Source organism: Denticeps clupeoides, chromosome 12 (assembly GCF_900700375.1).
Source record: "Denticeps clupeoides chromosome 12, fDenClu1.1, whole genome shotgun sequence".
Lineage (NCBI taxonomy): Eukaryota > Metazoa > Chordata > Actinopteri > Clupeiformes > Denticipitidae > Denticeps > Denticeps clupeoides.
This window is the reverse complement of record NC_041718.1, coordinates 14,934,921-14,951,203: the sequence shown is the minus strand read 5'-3', so window position 1 is coordinate 14,951,203 and position 16,283 is coordinate 14,934,921. Positions and strand designations below refer to the sequence as shown.

The following is a 16,283-nucleotide window of genomic DNA, read 5'->3' as shown; positions in this document are numbered from 1 at the left end:
TATAAAATGAACATGGAAAAACAATCTTTATGCCGACGATAAAAAAGCCATAAAACTCCGATCCTGAGGGACAAGAGCATCAACGTTCATTTTATGAATGTAAAACTGGCCAGTAAAAGCATGATCAATTGTAACTTCAAAAGAAATCAAGTTTTTCTCAAAATGCCAAATATTTATCAGTGACTTGGCCACTCTTTTCCTCCCCAGCATACTTGTTTACGGCAGCGTTGACACAGCCGCCCAGTGTCTGCTGACCTTTCGCAGTCCTGAGGGCTGTCCGGTGCTGTGCCTGAAGCACAGCGGCAACCTGCTCTTCGCTGGGCTGCGGGACGGAACTGTGCTGGTTTATGGACGTGGTCATGGAGGTGAGAATTTAAAATAATTGTAAATGGAGCCATGGCTCCCAGCAGTCTTATGTTTTATGCTGTTGTATCATATTGTATTTGTTACTGCCAGGTTTTCTGTTCAGTGTGTGTTTGTGTGTGTGTAAATCATTCATTAAAGAGAAAATGAATAAAGTAATGTTCCATGGAAACACAGCTTTGGGTAGATGCAATATAGAATGTACAATATTGTATGCACTATTACACAGTTTTTTTACATTTTATACACTAAATATTTGACCCTTATCATAAAAACATATTTAATATTAATAAAATCTTAGCAATGCTAAGATTGCCTCCTGAAAAAAAAATCTACTTTTTATTTATTTCACATTGCTCTAATGTGAAAGTGAAAGAAAGTGAAGTGATTGTCACATGTGATACACAGCAGCACAGCACATGGCGCACACAGTGAAATTTGTCCTCTGCATTTATCCCATCACCCTGAGTGAGCAGTGGGCAGCCATGACAGGCGCCCGGGGAGCAGTGTGTGGGGACGGTGCTTTGCTCAGTGGCACGGGATTCGAACCGGCAACCTCCTGATTACGGGGCCGCTTCCTTAACCGCTAGGCCACCACTGCCCCAAAGGATTGAGGAGTTTTATCATAAGTCTGGTATTTGTATGTACTTCTGCATTATTACCAACATTGTTGTCAGAACTGATATTGTATTAAGTTGATAACGTACTGAAAATGAATCAATAAAGTATTAATTTATTGCATAAAGACATTTACATGACATAACATGCAGACTAAATCAGATATTGTGGCCTTCTTATTTCACAGAGAGCAAAAACAAGGTTTGGTCAGGTTATGTAACATTATTTTCTTTTTTTTTTCTTAATTCCTCGAGTTAAAATGGTTCAGTGGATATAAACGGGGAAAGCCAATTCAATTAATTGTCCATGTGAGTCTGATTGTTGCTGTGCTCAGTTTGTTCTTTCATCACCCTCTCCATTCAGCTTTTCAAGGTTTTTTTTTTTTTTCTCCCCTCTGTTCTTCAGCAATGAATGCCTGACTGAGCGTGTGAGAAATATTAGTTCTGTCACACATTCAGCCGCGCTGAGATGAGACATTGGTGATTGGATTCTTCAGGGTATTTATTAGCCAGGTAAAAGCCAGTGAATGAAGGATTATGTTGAAAGCAAATTACCATTGCACGATTATTTCTCTCTCTCTCTCTCTCTTGCTACATATTTTTTTTTCCTGAGCCGTTTCCTCTTCATTTGTGTTAATTGTGTGATAAGAAAGAAAGTAGAACGCAGAGGGCTTTAACATTCCCACACATGATGGGTGAATTAGGGACCCGTGCATGCGTGGCACGCTCGCTCCGGCGTACCCCGCGGCCCGGGGCTTATGAAGAACTGTCGGAGTACAATGGGTTTATCGCCTTGTGCCTCTCACCTGGGCGCACGTGCATGCCTCCCTCAACCCACCGCATTTCCACCGGAGCAGAAAGGAAGAGCGATTATGTGCTGGGTGTGGACGGAATATTGCAGTGCATGTTTCTGAATGAATGAATGACTGGGTGAAGTGATGAATGGCGGCGGGGAGGCAATATTTGTAGTGTTTCTGGGCTGATATTAAAGATTCATGACTCTGAACAGTGCATCGCCCTGTAAAATGAAGCCTGCGGGCGTGGGGAAGCCTGGGACTTGCTCGTGAGGCTGATCTGAAGGGATTATAAATGTAAACACAGCACTTTTAATTGCTTTAGGAACAAACTGTGTTTTCTGTCGAGGAAGGTTAGATTTGTTGTCCACCGCGGCTTGTTTTAGTCGCCACTGAGAACAATAGCACTAATATAAAAAATATCCAAAGATGTTATAGACAGCAAGTACAAATAAAGAAATAAATACCGCATCTCAGAGCAATAAAAGGCCTATGAATGAGCACGTTTTTATGTACCTTATTGCTTTCTGAAGTTATATTAAAAAAGCTTATTAAAGACTGTGTTCTTGGATCCCTAACGTGGTCTGAATCGGCCTTTTCCATGAATGCATTTGGATGTGAGGGCGGGAAATTGGACTTGCTCTTCATTTGTATATGAGAGGCCGAGGGGACATTTTCAAAGTGAGAGTCTGAAAAGGAGGGGGGGAAGATTGACATTTAGAATATGCCAGGCAATTAACCTGGGGGAAGTTGGAAGCCATTGTGAAGCTAGTCTGGTTTCAAAGGCAGAAATAAACAACTCAAAATGTTAATTAAATGGCTCCATGCACTTCCTTCTCTAATTTTGCTTCATTAACATGCGGCAGAAGGAAAGCTTATGTAATGTGCTTTATATGGTGACTGGAGAAACTCATACCACACAACTGCAAAATTTTACGATGGGCTCTCAAAGCAGAGAGACGGCTGGGTTAAGTTTCCTCACACCAGTGGAAAAAAAAATCTAAAACATTGAGCCTTTATTTCAAATAACGAAAGGAACAAGAAATTAAAATTACTATTGGTAAATCTCTTCAGTGTACAAATTACAAACAAAAATACGGCAGTGACCTCTGCCTGCACAGGAAAATACAGAAAAATAAATGCATTACACTGTACATCAAAACAGAACAAATTATTGGCATAACCTCTGGATATGTCCTTGTATCCCTTCTCAAAATGGCTTATGCCACACACCATGACACTAAACAAAACGCACAGGCATTCAGTCAGATGCCTGACAGTGAACAACATTTTCCCCAACTCCAACAGAAAATCTACGCGTTTTGCCGCCAGTAAACACATGCATTTTAATTTGGTTACACCTTCACGGAAGCATTGCGTAATTATTTACCTTCATATTTACTCTATGTAATTACAACGCTCGATTATCGCGCTCCGTGGACACGTTTTCACTGCTCAAAAGTATGAGAAAATATGAACTAAGTCCTTGCTTTATATTGACCCAGCACTCTTCCACCACGTATTGACCAAATGCGTGCCCTATACAAACAGGTAAAATAGACATTTATAACGCCTTCAATGGTGGCTGCACCCAGCGATTAAAACTCAGAAACATTTGTACATTTGCAGTATTATGCTGAAAACACTAAAGTTATTAGCACAGCCATGTTAGAGTGCATTATCACAAACCACATACATACAAGAGATGCTTCAGATGTTGGATGCAAATATTTACATTCTGGATTACACATCTATTTTAGAAACTCGCCTTACAAAACCACCACGGAGAGCCTTAAAGTAACCAATTTAGCTTGAGTGCCTTGCTCAAGGCGAGAAGAAATCACCACATTGCACATTTCCTCTGTATGGCTGTTTGGAATTGCTTTTGCCTGTAGGTAAGAACATGCTAGTTAACTGGTAATATAGAGTTCGCATATAGCTGAGTTCTACTGTCCTTTATTCTACAGACTTTTTTTCCTTCTTGCCACTCTGCTCTTAAAAGTTCTGCAAGTGCTGGGCTGAGATATGGCCTGTCCCAAATGATCAACTAAGCCCTTCTTCCCTTCCTTTGGTGATGTGCAGACCTATTGGGATCAAGTCCATATTCCAAACATCAAAATTAATGTCTGATGATATAAGGTCGTGATCTCATTTAAAGTATCAAAGTGCCTTATTGCATTTAACCAGTTCTGGTAACTGGTAAAACAGCCCCTTAGTAACATTCATACATGTTTTGGTTCAACTACTGTGCTTTTTGCACACCTGCTCCATGGACACTATGTGAGAAGCTATTTTGGAACTGTGTCATTTTTTAACTTCATGACTGACTTGCATTCACCATGGTCGGGGCAGGGGTGGCCTAGCGAGTAAGGAAGCAGAATTGCCGATTGCCGGTTTGAATGCCGCCAAGATGCCACTACGCAATGCACCACCGCCCTTAAGGGTGCTTCACAATGGCAATTCTTTCACTTTCATGTAAAAGAAAAGCAGTCAATAAGTGTTCAACATAGGAACTCTCAACTATCTAACTTGAGTTATTTCTGTTACTTCATAGACCTGAGTCTTCAGTTTTGATCTAAACTGTAGAAATGTGTCATTTTGTGTGTCCACCTATGATACATAGCAAATGATTTTGACATTGTTTTCCTCACCAGTGTAGAACGATTGTAGAAATGGTGTTTGCTAGCATGAAAGTTGGACCAAATTCCACTGAATTCATTGCCAGCTCTATATACAGACACAAAATGGCCATTAATTTTTGGCCCCATCGTTTGTGGTATTCTGTATAATTTGCTGTGTCTTCATCCCCATCTTAATCAGATCAGTCTACTGCTTCCTGTTAAAGATATTCTCAGACCCATTCATACATGTCATTGTTTTGTTCTGCATGACCAGGCGAACTGTGGGATCCAGGATCCTGCCGGAGGGTCACTATTGGTCCAGATCCAGTGAGGACGCTGCTGGCTCTGGACGATTCTGTGTGGGCCAGCTGTGGCAACTCCGTCTCCGTGATTGACTGCTGCAGTCTCGCCACTCAGGTATGCCATTTGCTTGCTGATGATTCCAGGAACCTCAACTCTCAAAGGAACGGTAGATTTGTGGGGGGGGAAGACGGTGGCGTGGCAAAGGAATCACATCTCATGGCTGTTTACAACAAATGCTGACTGACAAATTGGATTATGTGAAAAGATCAATACACACATTTTTTTCTTCTTCCTCCCTGCTGATACTTCTTGTCCATGCTGAGCTGCCTTCCCAGGATGTGTTGTTCTGTCTTTCATCTGACATATTACCCATAAAGCTGCCGTAAACACCCCTGACACCACCACATAATCTCACCCCGGGGCCATCTGAATACAGTAACCTGACTCATGGCAGCTGACCCTACTGCTTATTCTCCTTAAGCCCTCCCCTATCTGCGCCTTGTCCTAATTCTTCATGTCTGTAGCTCAGTAATGGCGTCTTCCTCGGACAGGACTCTGGACCTTAGTCTGGCTCCTCTGGCCTGATCCCCTGTAGATCAGGCCGTTTGTGACTGACTGACCAGGAAGGGCGGCTTTGTTCCACTGATTACACCACATCCCGGTCCCCTCAGGACAGCGAAGGGCTTTTGGCCACAGCAGAGCGGTGCTACCTTCTCTCGCTTGTTTATTGGTCTTGAGGAAGGGCTTTGAGGAGTCTTTGAAGCAAAACCAGAAAAGCATCTGAGTGTCTAGGATTACTGCGAAAGCTGGTGGTAAGAGGGCCCGGTACCCCGACACGCTGGCTCTCCATCATCCTGTCTTCCTGCTCTTCTCCCTCTGCCTTGTCTCCAGGTGAGCCGAGCTGATTGTCTGAGTGCCTGATTGGCTATTGGCCCCAGATGCTAAATAAAGCAGCACCTCGCCGAGCTAAAAAATTGGCAGAGCTGTGCCCGTGACGCGATGCAGACATCATAAAACTGTCACAGCTCAGCTTTTCTTCACTTCACGCTCTTGCTATCTGTCACTTTTCCCGCATGCTCCAGATACAAACTAGCAGAACGGCAAAATAACCGCACACAAGCGCACACTGATCTCGGCGTCTGAGGTTTAATGAGCCTGGACTTCTGTAGCTGAGGTTGCTTTGATGACGCTAAGCTGGGACTTCCCTGCTCTCGCCATCAAAGCTGAGCAGACCCTCGTCCACACTCTGGCAACTGTGGGGGGGCTTGTTTTGGATTCAACTTTTTCATAAGCACAGATATACTTTGTCACTTGGTATAATGCAATCCTAATTGGGAGCCGGGGGTTCCCTGCTGTTCGGCGCAATGTCTTACTGGAGGTGGATGACTCTGGGTTTGACGGGAAGCGAAAAAACAGGACTTGAATGTCTCTAAACTACACTCAGTTTCAGCCACTCTGCTGCATTAATGCACTTCCTCTTTTATGCCATAATGTGGCCACGCATTCAAAGATGCCTCAGATGTTTACCATCAGGCTCAGTGTGCGGTCGCCTGCCACAAGGGCTGAAAACAGTCGATGGAACAAACAACTTGCAGCAAATCAAAATGCACATTTTTATTTTGGCTCCCTCTCGGAAGCACATCCGAATGAGTGAGTGGAAATCATGATAATTACAACCATGCAGCCCCCTATTCTCATGCATGCTAACACAAACAACAACAGATTCAATCCAACTGACACAGGTACATGCTGATTTACGTGGGAATGTAATTAGTTAGTTAATAAAACTATAGACTATAATCTAATTGAGAAGGTAATCAAATTGATCTGATTTTCCTGTTTAATGGATTATTACCGGTTCTTGCTTCAATTGCAGGTAGAATGTCTGTTTTATGGCATTCAGATTAAGATTTATTTTTAGAGATGGATCAGTACCATTATTAACCTTATATTATTGCCAGTGTTTTTGGTTAGATTGGGACTAATTTCATTTTAACCGAGCAGCTACTGAGTTCTAAACGGGAATATCTGTTGCTCAAATATTCAAAATATTATTATAATTGGATCGAATAAAATATGTTTTTTGAATAGTCTGATTAATCCAGGTTTTATAATTCACTGTGAACATGTAAATATTACCATGTGCAGAATTTTTTTAAGGGGAAACTCATTTGAATGCAACGCTGTGATTTGCTTCTCTTTATTTTGTGTTTGACGAACTTGAAAATGGAAGTGCGCGGGTTGCTTCTGCACCAAAGTGGGCCGAGGAGTCAGTTAAAAGAGAACACACATCAAAGGCTTCTCACTCTTCTCCCAGCTCTCAAACAAAGCAGGTCCTGTTGGCAAGGGCACACAAACAGGTGGTAATCCCTGTCCGCCGGTGCATAGATCGCGTCACCCCACCCCGCTCGCCTCGTGCTCCTCATGGTTAATCTCCTTCTGCCTCCACCCAGGAACCCACCATGATAGGAGCTTGGCGACGCAAACCGATGCGTTGAGGACCTTGGGGGTTTGTGTGTGGATCCACGATAAGGTGTGGCGTGTTTTCCCCAGCGCTCATTAGGAATGCATTTGTGAGAGGCCTCTTCTTCCCTTGCGGAATTTTGGTTTTAAAAGAAGGTGCTGGGGATTCACATTGTATCCCCACATGTTCAATTGGGGCCATTGCATTGCTCTAAAAAAAATCATCTCTGTCTGGCATTTCTACTTGCTCTGAATTAAAAAAAAACACGTATAACGCTTTTTTGCTAAATGATCAAACCTCCATTAGCCCAGTGAGGAATTAGACGCTATTTTTATGTCATTAAGATTATGTCATTAAGGAAAGATTTTTTACAGTGAAGGGAGAGAAAGTTAAATGAAACTTTCTGTTTGCAAACAAACATAATATACTGTCAAATAGAAAAACAAAATGCAAATGGCTTCACTTGATCATTAAAGAACACTGCTGGAGGAGAGTCTGGCCCCGTCAACAGAATCTTAAATGATCTGCAGTGGTTTAGATGCGAAGCCCTCTACTGAAACAACATGGCGCGCAACCACCTCCATCAAAAGCTGCGTCCATGAGAGTGAACCCTTTGCTGTGTTGACGCTTTGTATTTAAACCTGTTGGTTACTGAGAGATTCGGGTGTCTGGCTGGCTGGGCCATGGCCTGCTAGGTACTCTATATGACCCTCCTACTGTGTCCTAATTACATCTGCTTGTTGATTTTGATTCCTGCCGGTCCTGGGCCCAATTCAGCCCTACTTTTTAACCCATTAGCAGAGCTCTGCTACAGAACAGATTGCTTGAATGAAAAGCGATAATGGAAGCAAGGTTAATGGCATAGATTTACAGCTCTTTTTAATGGCGTAATTACATTCGTATTACTAATCTAAGGCTATGGATGGAGAAAGCTGCTATCAGAGCACCCACACACCAGCTGCAAAATTTTTACGAATGAATAAAGGTAGGTGGGGGGAGTGGGGGACAACAAAGTCAAGATTCATCATAATTTCCCCCCCATTAGTATTATTTAAACGTATTCCCATATGCAAATTGGTTCCTAAAAACTATGGGACATCAACTGATGTGTAAATTTTGTCTGTGCAAGTTTCAAGGTTAAGTAGGACTTCAAACACAACATTTCTGCTGACAATTTTCTTTGTCTCCCACACTACCGTATAATGATCTGAATATCATGACCTGTTCTTGCTCTTGCATTACCTTCTCATTGAGGTGCTTTGATCAGATTTGGATGTTTTATGACAAAAAACACTTTTTATTATTATTTTCTTTATTATTCATTAAATTTCAAGTTAAAACGGTGCAGTGTCCTTGTGGTTTCGAATGAAGACTGTAATGCATTCATGAAATGCACTATAATAAATATGTGCATGTAAAATACGTTGACACTACAGTAGCGCTCGGAAATGTCACCGCTGTGTTTTCATTAGGAGTTTCAGGCCTGACGGTAGGGCTATTATGTTCTGAAATATAAAATGGTGTAAAAGGGGAAAGCTCAGGCATTTTTTCTTGCTCATCACATCTGTAGGTTCTGTGTATGCAAGCACTTTTTAATTTATATATGTTTCCTCCTGATTAAAATTTTTTATTCTTCACTAGTTTACATGTTTTTTTTTTTTTTTTACTCCTCAGAGATTTGAAGTCCATCCGGACCCTATGGTTAGTGTGGCCCACATGGTGAGGGCTGGTGGCGGGGTGTGGATGGCCTTCTCAGAGGGATCCTCCATTCGCCTCTTCCACACCGAAACCCTGGAGCATCTGCAGGAGATGAACATATCCACTCGCTCTGGATTCCACCACCCAAGTAAGTTCAACCAAGTTCATCTGACCCCTCTCCCCAGGGGCCATTTGCCCACACTGAAAAATAATCACCTCCAGAATGGAATGATCCTGTGTTGGCATTACCATATGAAGAGCTTTCTTTTTTTAAAACATCTCACATGCCCTATTGGTGCTCTAAATGAAATGTATGGGCCTGACCTGCTCCATTAGTGAGGTCAGTGCAAAACATACAGGACACAGCAATAGATATTCTACCCCAGGCCTTATTGTCCAAGAGTCTGGATGAGGCACCAATTAAGAAAAAACTGTTCACTACTCTGTGGAACACTGTTTTGTTCTTGTAGAGCTGCTCCTCTAACCTTCTGCTCTGGGGACAGACCTGAATAAGTAGATATCTTAAGACCCCAAAGAGCCATAATGGGTTAGAAGGAAGAATTAATAAAAAGAGAAAGTCATGGAGGAGCGGCAGAGTGCCAAAGACAAAGCTTTTCATTCCGAGGGTTGCTATGGAAACACTCTTGACTTGACTCCAGCATCCCTGGCACATTGGTAATGTGCCAGTCTTGCCCCTTTTTTTCTATGTCCCTCACTCTGTTTCCTTCCCTCCTTATTTATTCTTTTTTTCGCAGCTCAAATGTTCCCCTCTCTCCTTTCTTCAAGCTCTTTAGCCTCACGGTGGCATTAAAATGCCGACAACACACCTATAAATGCAGTTCCTTGTTCCCCCAGCCAATGAAATATTCATCAGTGAAAGCCAAGCATCTTCTGGCTGCTTTTGGTGAAGTTGCTCCAGTAAACATGCATAGGACGAGCGAACACTAGATCAAACGCGGTTAGCAAGCGGTCGCAGCACGCTTGACAAATGACGTCGCTCTCGCTTAGTGTCACTCGTTGTCCCAAGCCACCCAGATGCCTGGAGAATATGCAAGTTCGACTGAGCAGAATAACTCAGGCTCAATAACAGCCCCCTCTGCTCTGATCAAGACGCATTCGCAAATTTCGTCTGGGAGCACGAGTTTTGGCCTGTCACAAAGAATGGGCATCATGCTCGGTCCGGAGCAAGAACAGAAAGAAAGATGAGGTCTCATTAGGAAGGTGGTGAGAACGGAGAACAAAAAGAAACATGTTTTGCTCGGATCGTCTGACTGGTGCAACTTTGTTTTTCTTTGTCGGATCAAAGACCCTTCTGTCTCCGCTGCAGACAACTGAAAGAGCGAGAAAAAGGCCAAGTCTGTAGCCTCGGCACCCATAAAGTCCTGCAGCCTTGAGGCTGTTGTCTTACTTTGCTGGGCCGGCTGTGTTGAAATATGCAGTGTGTGCCATGGAAGGTGTTGCACCGAGCCTTGAGATGGCGAAGGGCTCGTGGACCTCTGAGGGCCGGACTGAAAATGAGCTCCCACCGCTATTTTTTTTACCCTCTCCTCATGCTTAGGGCGCTGAGACATCCTCCACCAAAAGGCTGATGGAGTCATTAGAGATCAATGGCGGCCCATTCCCATAGGGTTGTTCCCAATTCTATGATGGGAGATGAATGAATTATCGTCTCAAAGTCCACGGGCTTTTAATGTAGCTCCCTTCGACGGGAACTCTGAGGCATGGTAAACAGCTAAGAAGTTTTTAAAAGTGCCCTAACCCCCCCCTCCACAAGAAAGAGAATGTTTCAGAACGTCTGGGCAAAAATCACAGAGAGCCGTTTGTCTTTGGAGACAGAAACTGTCTGTTAATAATGACTGCGCTTGTTCTGTAAATTGTCAGATGCGCAGTGTTACAGCAGTTTTGTTCTTTGTCAGCCATAGGTTTTCCATCTCATTGCTTTTGACGGATGCTTTTAGAAGTAAAATGGGCTGTTTTTTTTTAGTTCATTGATGCAAAGTAAATTGGAGACATTTTGGGGAAGTGCAGAGTTTTCATGCCAACAGTTTAATCTGTAAAAGTGCCACCTCCAACTGTGACACCAATTTTTTTTGTTAGAAATAAATCACTTTAACCTTTATTCAAAACAGGCCGTGATTTTTGTGTGGACAAAATAGAAGAATAAATCCATAAATAGAACGCAGAACATCTGATCATTCGTGTAAAATCGAGCCTGAATGTGTCATTTTTTGTTTGCTGTCTGTTGCGATACAGTTGATAAGTTAAAACAGAGAGAAGTCTGGGTCTGAGGTATCAGGGATTTGTGATCAAGGAGTGTGAAATGAATAACACTCTTGTCCAACTCTCCTCTGCAGCTCCACAACGCACGTCTTTTAATGAAAAGCCTCTGTTTTCTTTAACGGCCTCTAAAGACATTTACTTACCTCTTTATTCGCAATGCACAGAAGAGCCTGAAAGCGGTGCAGAACAATAAACACACCATAATTGCTTTGTTAAATGAAGCTGATCACTGCAGCAAGAAAAGCTTCCAGGGGATCACAGAAGAATCGTCAGATACCTCCGACTGGATTTTGATCTATAAAAAAAAAAAAAAAAAACGGAAAAGAAAAGAACAGCAGTGAGAAAAAACACAATTTATTCTCCCCCACCTCAGCCTTGGGGATACGGGATGAATGACTGAGAGCTCTGACCGTGTGCCGCTTCCAGTCGGAAGATGGAGTGTGCACACGTAGCTGCGGCTGGAGCTCCGGTGAGGAGATGTATGGGTTCGCTTGCGATCGCTGCGTGTGACGCCCCGCTTTCACCTGTCTGCAGGCCAGAAGAGCATGCGGGTCACCAGTCTGCTCATCTGCCAGGGGCTTCTCTGGGTGGGCACTGCCCAGGGCATCATCATCACACTGCCGGTGCCCAAACTAGAGGGCATTCCAAAAATAACAGGTAATGAATTATCCTTGGTATCTAATGCATTCAGTTCAGAATGCATTTTTCATTTATTCGATTTATTCCGCTGTTAAGCAATAAACATAATTGTAATAAGCAGAACATATTATTCCAATTAAATGATAGTTTAATTGTTCCAGCTGTTGTTATTGCTGCAACAATTGTCTTGTTATGCGTAAATTATGCCATATTTATCTTTCTCTTCCCAAGGAATGTAAAGAGATTTGCACAGTTGTTGATGGGGTGAAATGACAGAACTCACATGTTAGCTCTCAGCCAATCACAATGCAGGATTCACAGTCACAAATTTAATCTACATGCTTGGTAATTTGTTAATTAATTATGCTGAATAAGGATTAATAAGGAATTTTTTGGCATGCATAATTTGATTTATTCTGGGTTTGCAGGTAAGGGCATGATTTCTCTCAATGCCCACTGTGGCCCAGTGAACTGCCTGGTGGCCACGTCCAGCATGCTGTCACCTGATCTGCTGAAGAGGGAGTCAATGGGTGATGGTCCAGACTCAGCCTGTGGCGGAGAGGACCGCAGTGACTCCTCCTCCCAGGAGTCCTTGCAACAGTCTGGTGGGTTATCCCACATAGAGACAAAAGGGAAGGGACGAGGAGTGCTGCTACAGTACCGGCTGAAGTCCACGACGGGGTTACCGGGGCGACCGCTGACAGGACGTGGTGACGAAGCATCAGACTCCTCTTTGGAGTCCCTCGAACACAGCGTGGAGGACGGCTCCATATATGAGCTCAGCGACGACCCTGACATGTGGGTGCGGGGACGGCCGTGTGAGCGGGACGGCCCGCGGCGGGACAGGGTTACCTCAGCAGCAGTCATCTCCGGGGGGAGGGGCTTCCACCGACTGCGTGAGGGGGCAGGGGTGACAGTTACAGGGGGAGATTCGTCAGACTGCACCCTGATGGTGTGGCAGCTGCCACTCACTGTGTGATCACTGCTGCCTTTGTGGCCGATGACACTATCCATCATAAAGTCTGTGAACAAAACACAAAAGAGAAATGGACACTTGCGATGGCAGCAACACCAGCTGGCTGTATAATTTTTTATTTCGTGAAAGATATGCTGTGACCTTTTTTGCCCGTGTTTTAGAATCCTGTATGCAGGAGCTGAAACTTGCCACTTCTCGCCATAGCCAGCTCATCACTAAAATGACCAAGACAACGACCTCAAAGGGCTCCTTGACCTTAACCTGTTCTCTGAGGGCACTATTTTCAAACTCGCTAAACATTAAGCATGGGGCTTGCTCGCCAGGGTATGGTCCGAGGCTTCTTCAGGATTGAAAAAGAACTACAGCCTGTCCTTTTCTTCAAGATACAGATAAATACCAGATGTTCCTTTTGTTATTTTATATAGCTCTGTAAATCCCGAGATCGCCTTTTGACCTTATACTAACGAACGAGATGCACGGCTTAGCACGTAATGCCCTGAAGGTTTTCAAATCAAGTGTCAAATCCGTAGTCACGCTGTTCAAACAGCAAAGAGTGCCACCACGTCTCAGCTAAGTCATTCATTGATTCTTCAATAAATACTATTGTTTGAAGTTCACACGCCAGAGTACTGCTGAAAGAACTGTCTTCTCCCTGCAATAAAGCATCAGAACTTTTTTTTTGCACATAGTTTTTATGCAACTGCAACTACAAAAAAACCCACCCACTATAGCACATCTTAAAAAGTGGCCTGGCTTATAAACTTGCTAAAACAAAGGCATTGCCAAGGCTAACAATTTGCACAACTGGAGCACCAGTTTGATTTAAAGGAGCCACAGTGAATGAACCAAAATGAATAAAATTAAATAAATAAAAAGGCTACTTCACCCTCATTAGCAACTGTATTATGAATAGAGACGAGGGCCATTAGCCGAGAAAATGCTGAAGATGAGACAGCAGTTTTGATCATCAACAGAGCTTGTCGAGGACTCATTTAACTCTGGAGTGTTTTCTCCGTCAGTGCGGCTTGTGTTCCTCCCCCCATCAGCTGCATTTCATTCCCGGTTGGCCACGTCTCATGCATTTCTGCATCCATGTCTTCATTTAAATAGTTTGTACAAGACCCCCCCACACACACACCTACAAAATGGCAGAAACATTATACATTTGTGCATTCTGCAGTTCAAAATGACATTTTAAATTTTGAAGCAACACCCAATGCATCAAAGTGCAGTCATCACAGATGCCTCTTTTTTCTTGTGCTTACTATGCTTCAGAGTTTAATTGCTATTAATGGCTGTTTGCTAGTGTCAATTTATTAATTTCATTAGTCTTTAAAAACATTCATTTGCTGTATTCTGCCATTTTGACCTACATCTAGTCACCAGTCCCCCAGGTTCAAAGCCAGAGCAGGATGCCAGTCCATCACTGGGCTATATTCATTTGTAGCTTATTTACGAGCATAAATACATAAGCATTAATCAACCATAAAATTATGACCATTATGACAGGCCCAAGCATAAAGCATGGTTATCTCCTTAAAATGGCACTAGGCAGTAGGTGGGTTATATTAGACTGTAAATGAATCCATTGAGAAACATAATAGATTTCAAGGATCTGGCACTAACAGATTGGAGCCACATAGCACAGTATACATCCAGAGGTCTATTTCAGGGTCTGTTTTGGCTGATCAGTATGGTCATAATGTTACAGATGCTGTGTTATTGCTAATAACATGCTGTAGTCTTTAATGTGTTGTGACTAGGTCCTGACACGTGACTGAAAAACAGTGATAAGACACACTGATGTCATGTAAAGATGTCTTTAAATAAAATTACAAAAAGATAAAAGTTAACATTGGAATAGAACAGCACAATAAGGTAAACATGCATTGTTTACAACTTATTTTTGTATTTTTTACAGGCTTTCAGATTGTTATTTTGAAAAAACAAAAGCCACAATGTTGCAAACCACTGCTGTCTTAAAATTGTTTGTAATTGTTTTAATGTTTAATTGTTTAAATGTTAATTGAATACTGTACCCATGTAGTTAATTAATGTCACTTGAGTGTTTCAATATCAATTAATATATAATGATTTAGTCATATAAATATCTAGCCTGAGCTGTGGTGAAGGCAGTGACAGATATTATGGATTCTTTTTCATATGTCAAGTGTTGATGAGGCACTGTAGGACTTTGCTAAGGTCTGTGATTTACATGACATGCCTGTCAATTTACTGTCACTGTCACTAAAATAAAACATCTCTGCTGACTGTTTTGCTAGGTAATAGTTTGTAATTATGAATGAATGGTTTATGAGTGTTCAAAGTATATTAGTTATATAGTTATATAAAAAGTACAGTCACATACATAGTACTGTGAAGTATTCCTGGATGAATTGTATATTTCTCAGTTTGGATGTATAGTGCAGATAAAAGTGTTTGGACTAAAACATTACATTTTTTACACATTAGATTACATAAGTGTAGAAAGAGATTGAGTTGATGGGTTTAGGAACATAGTAAACTCCTAAATAGGAAATAGGAAAAAGCAGGCATTATCCCTGCACCAGTCATCTGAACTAAGTGAATACCTCCTCCTATACTTTTATTTAGTGTCCACCACACATGTTCATCTTAATGTTATAATGGCACTCACTCCCTCACTCACTTTCCAGAACCACTCAGTCCTACTCAGGTTCACGGCTGCCAGAGCCTATTTCGGGATGCTGGGCACAGGGCGGGGACTCATCCAGGGTGGGGCCAGCCCTCCAGAGGGCACTCACACACCCACAGAAAACTTTGTGTATTCGACTAGTGTGGAAAGTTGGAGGAACACGGCCAACTCAGGGGAGCATGAAAATATGGATCTTAATCATGGCAGCACCATAGTATCACGTGAGATTTGCTTATGTTTCTCGAATAGACCTCTAAAAGGCACATGGCATGACTGAACTTATAAGTGTCTTGTAGACTACATGATATGGATTATAGATAGCAGGGGCATCCTGGAGCTGACTACCATGAATTGCTCAGGAAGGCTCTTTATTCTTGATTGATTTGTCACTGCCACAAGACGTCTGCTTTGGTTTGTGCAAATCGGAGGCCTTTCAGGGTCTTTGGCAGTGAGGCCTGCTGGAACCGGTGTAGAAGCGGTGCCCTGGTGTGTCTTGGCACTGTTTCCTCAACTTCTCCCACCCAAACCCACCTCTACATGGGACACCAGCTGCCTCTCCAATTCCTGGCGCTCAGCGGGGGCTCTCTGTGGCATCAGTGCTTGCCAGCCCCAATAGGCAGACTGTGCCACCCCTCTGTTTTTCTTTCTACCACCAGGACTCAGCAGGAACCTGAGAGAAACACCAGAAGAGAACACTCAATTGGCTGCAATTCAGAATATGTTTAGCTCTGCATTTCCATCATCAGCATTAAAATGGGCTCATCTACAGTGTTGGGAAAATGAAAAGTTCTTCCCAAATTCTTCCCAATAAAGTATAAAGCAAAAAATCACTTTCAAACTGAACTTAGGAATCA

At 42.7% G+C, this 16,283-nt stretch overlaps 1 protein-coding gene across 4 annotated transcripts in view; it reads left to right on the top strand.

Annotated features, from left to right (window-relative positions):
• arhgef10la (Rho guanine nucleotide exchange factor (GEF) 10-like a) overlaps nucleotides 1–15,030 on the top strand; it is a 91,274-nt gene extending 76,244 nt beyond the window's left edge. For 3 of the 4 annotated variants that reach the window (XM_028997818.1, XM_028997816.1, XM_028997817.1), the window contains 5 exons: nucleotides 208–365; nucleotides 4,670–4,812; nucleotides 8,837–9,008; nucleotides 11,675–11,797; nucleotides 12,208–15,030. In XM_028997818.1, coding sequence (XP_028853651.1) covers nucleotides 208–365; nucleotides 4,670–4,812; nucleotides 8,837–9,008; nucleotides 11,675–11,797; nucleotides 12,208–12,758 — 1,147 coding nt within the window. In that variant the 3' untranslated portion in view covers nucleotides 12,759–15,030. Of the gene's footprint in view, nucleotides 1–207; nucleotides 366–4,669; nucleotides 4,813–8,836; nucleotides 9,009–11,674; nucleotides 11,798–12,010; nucleotides 12,125–12,207 lie in introns of all 4 variants that reach the window. The other variant, XR_003751390.1, reaches the window with a different exon arrangement.
• Nucleotides 15,031–16,283: the final 1,253 nt, after the last annotated feature.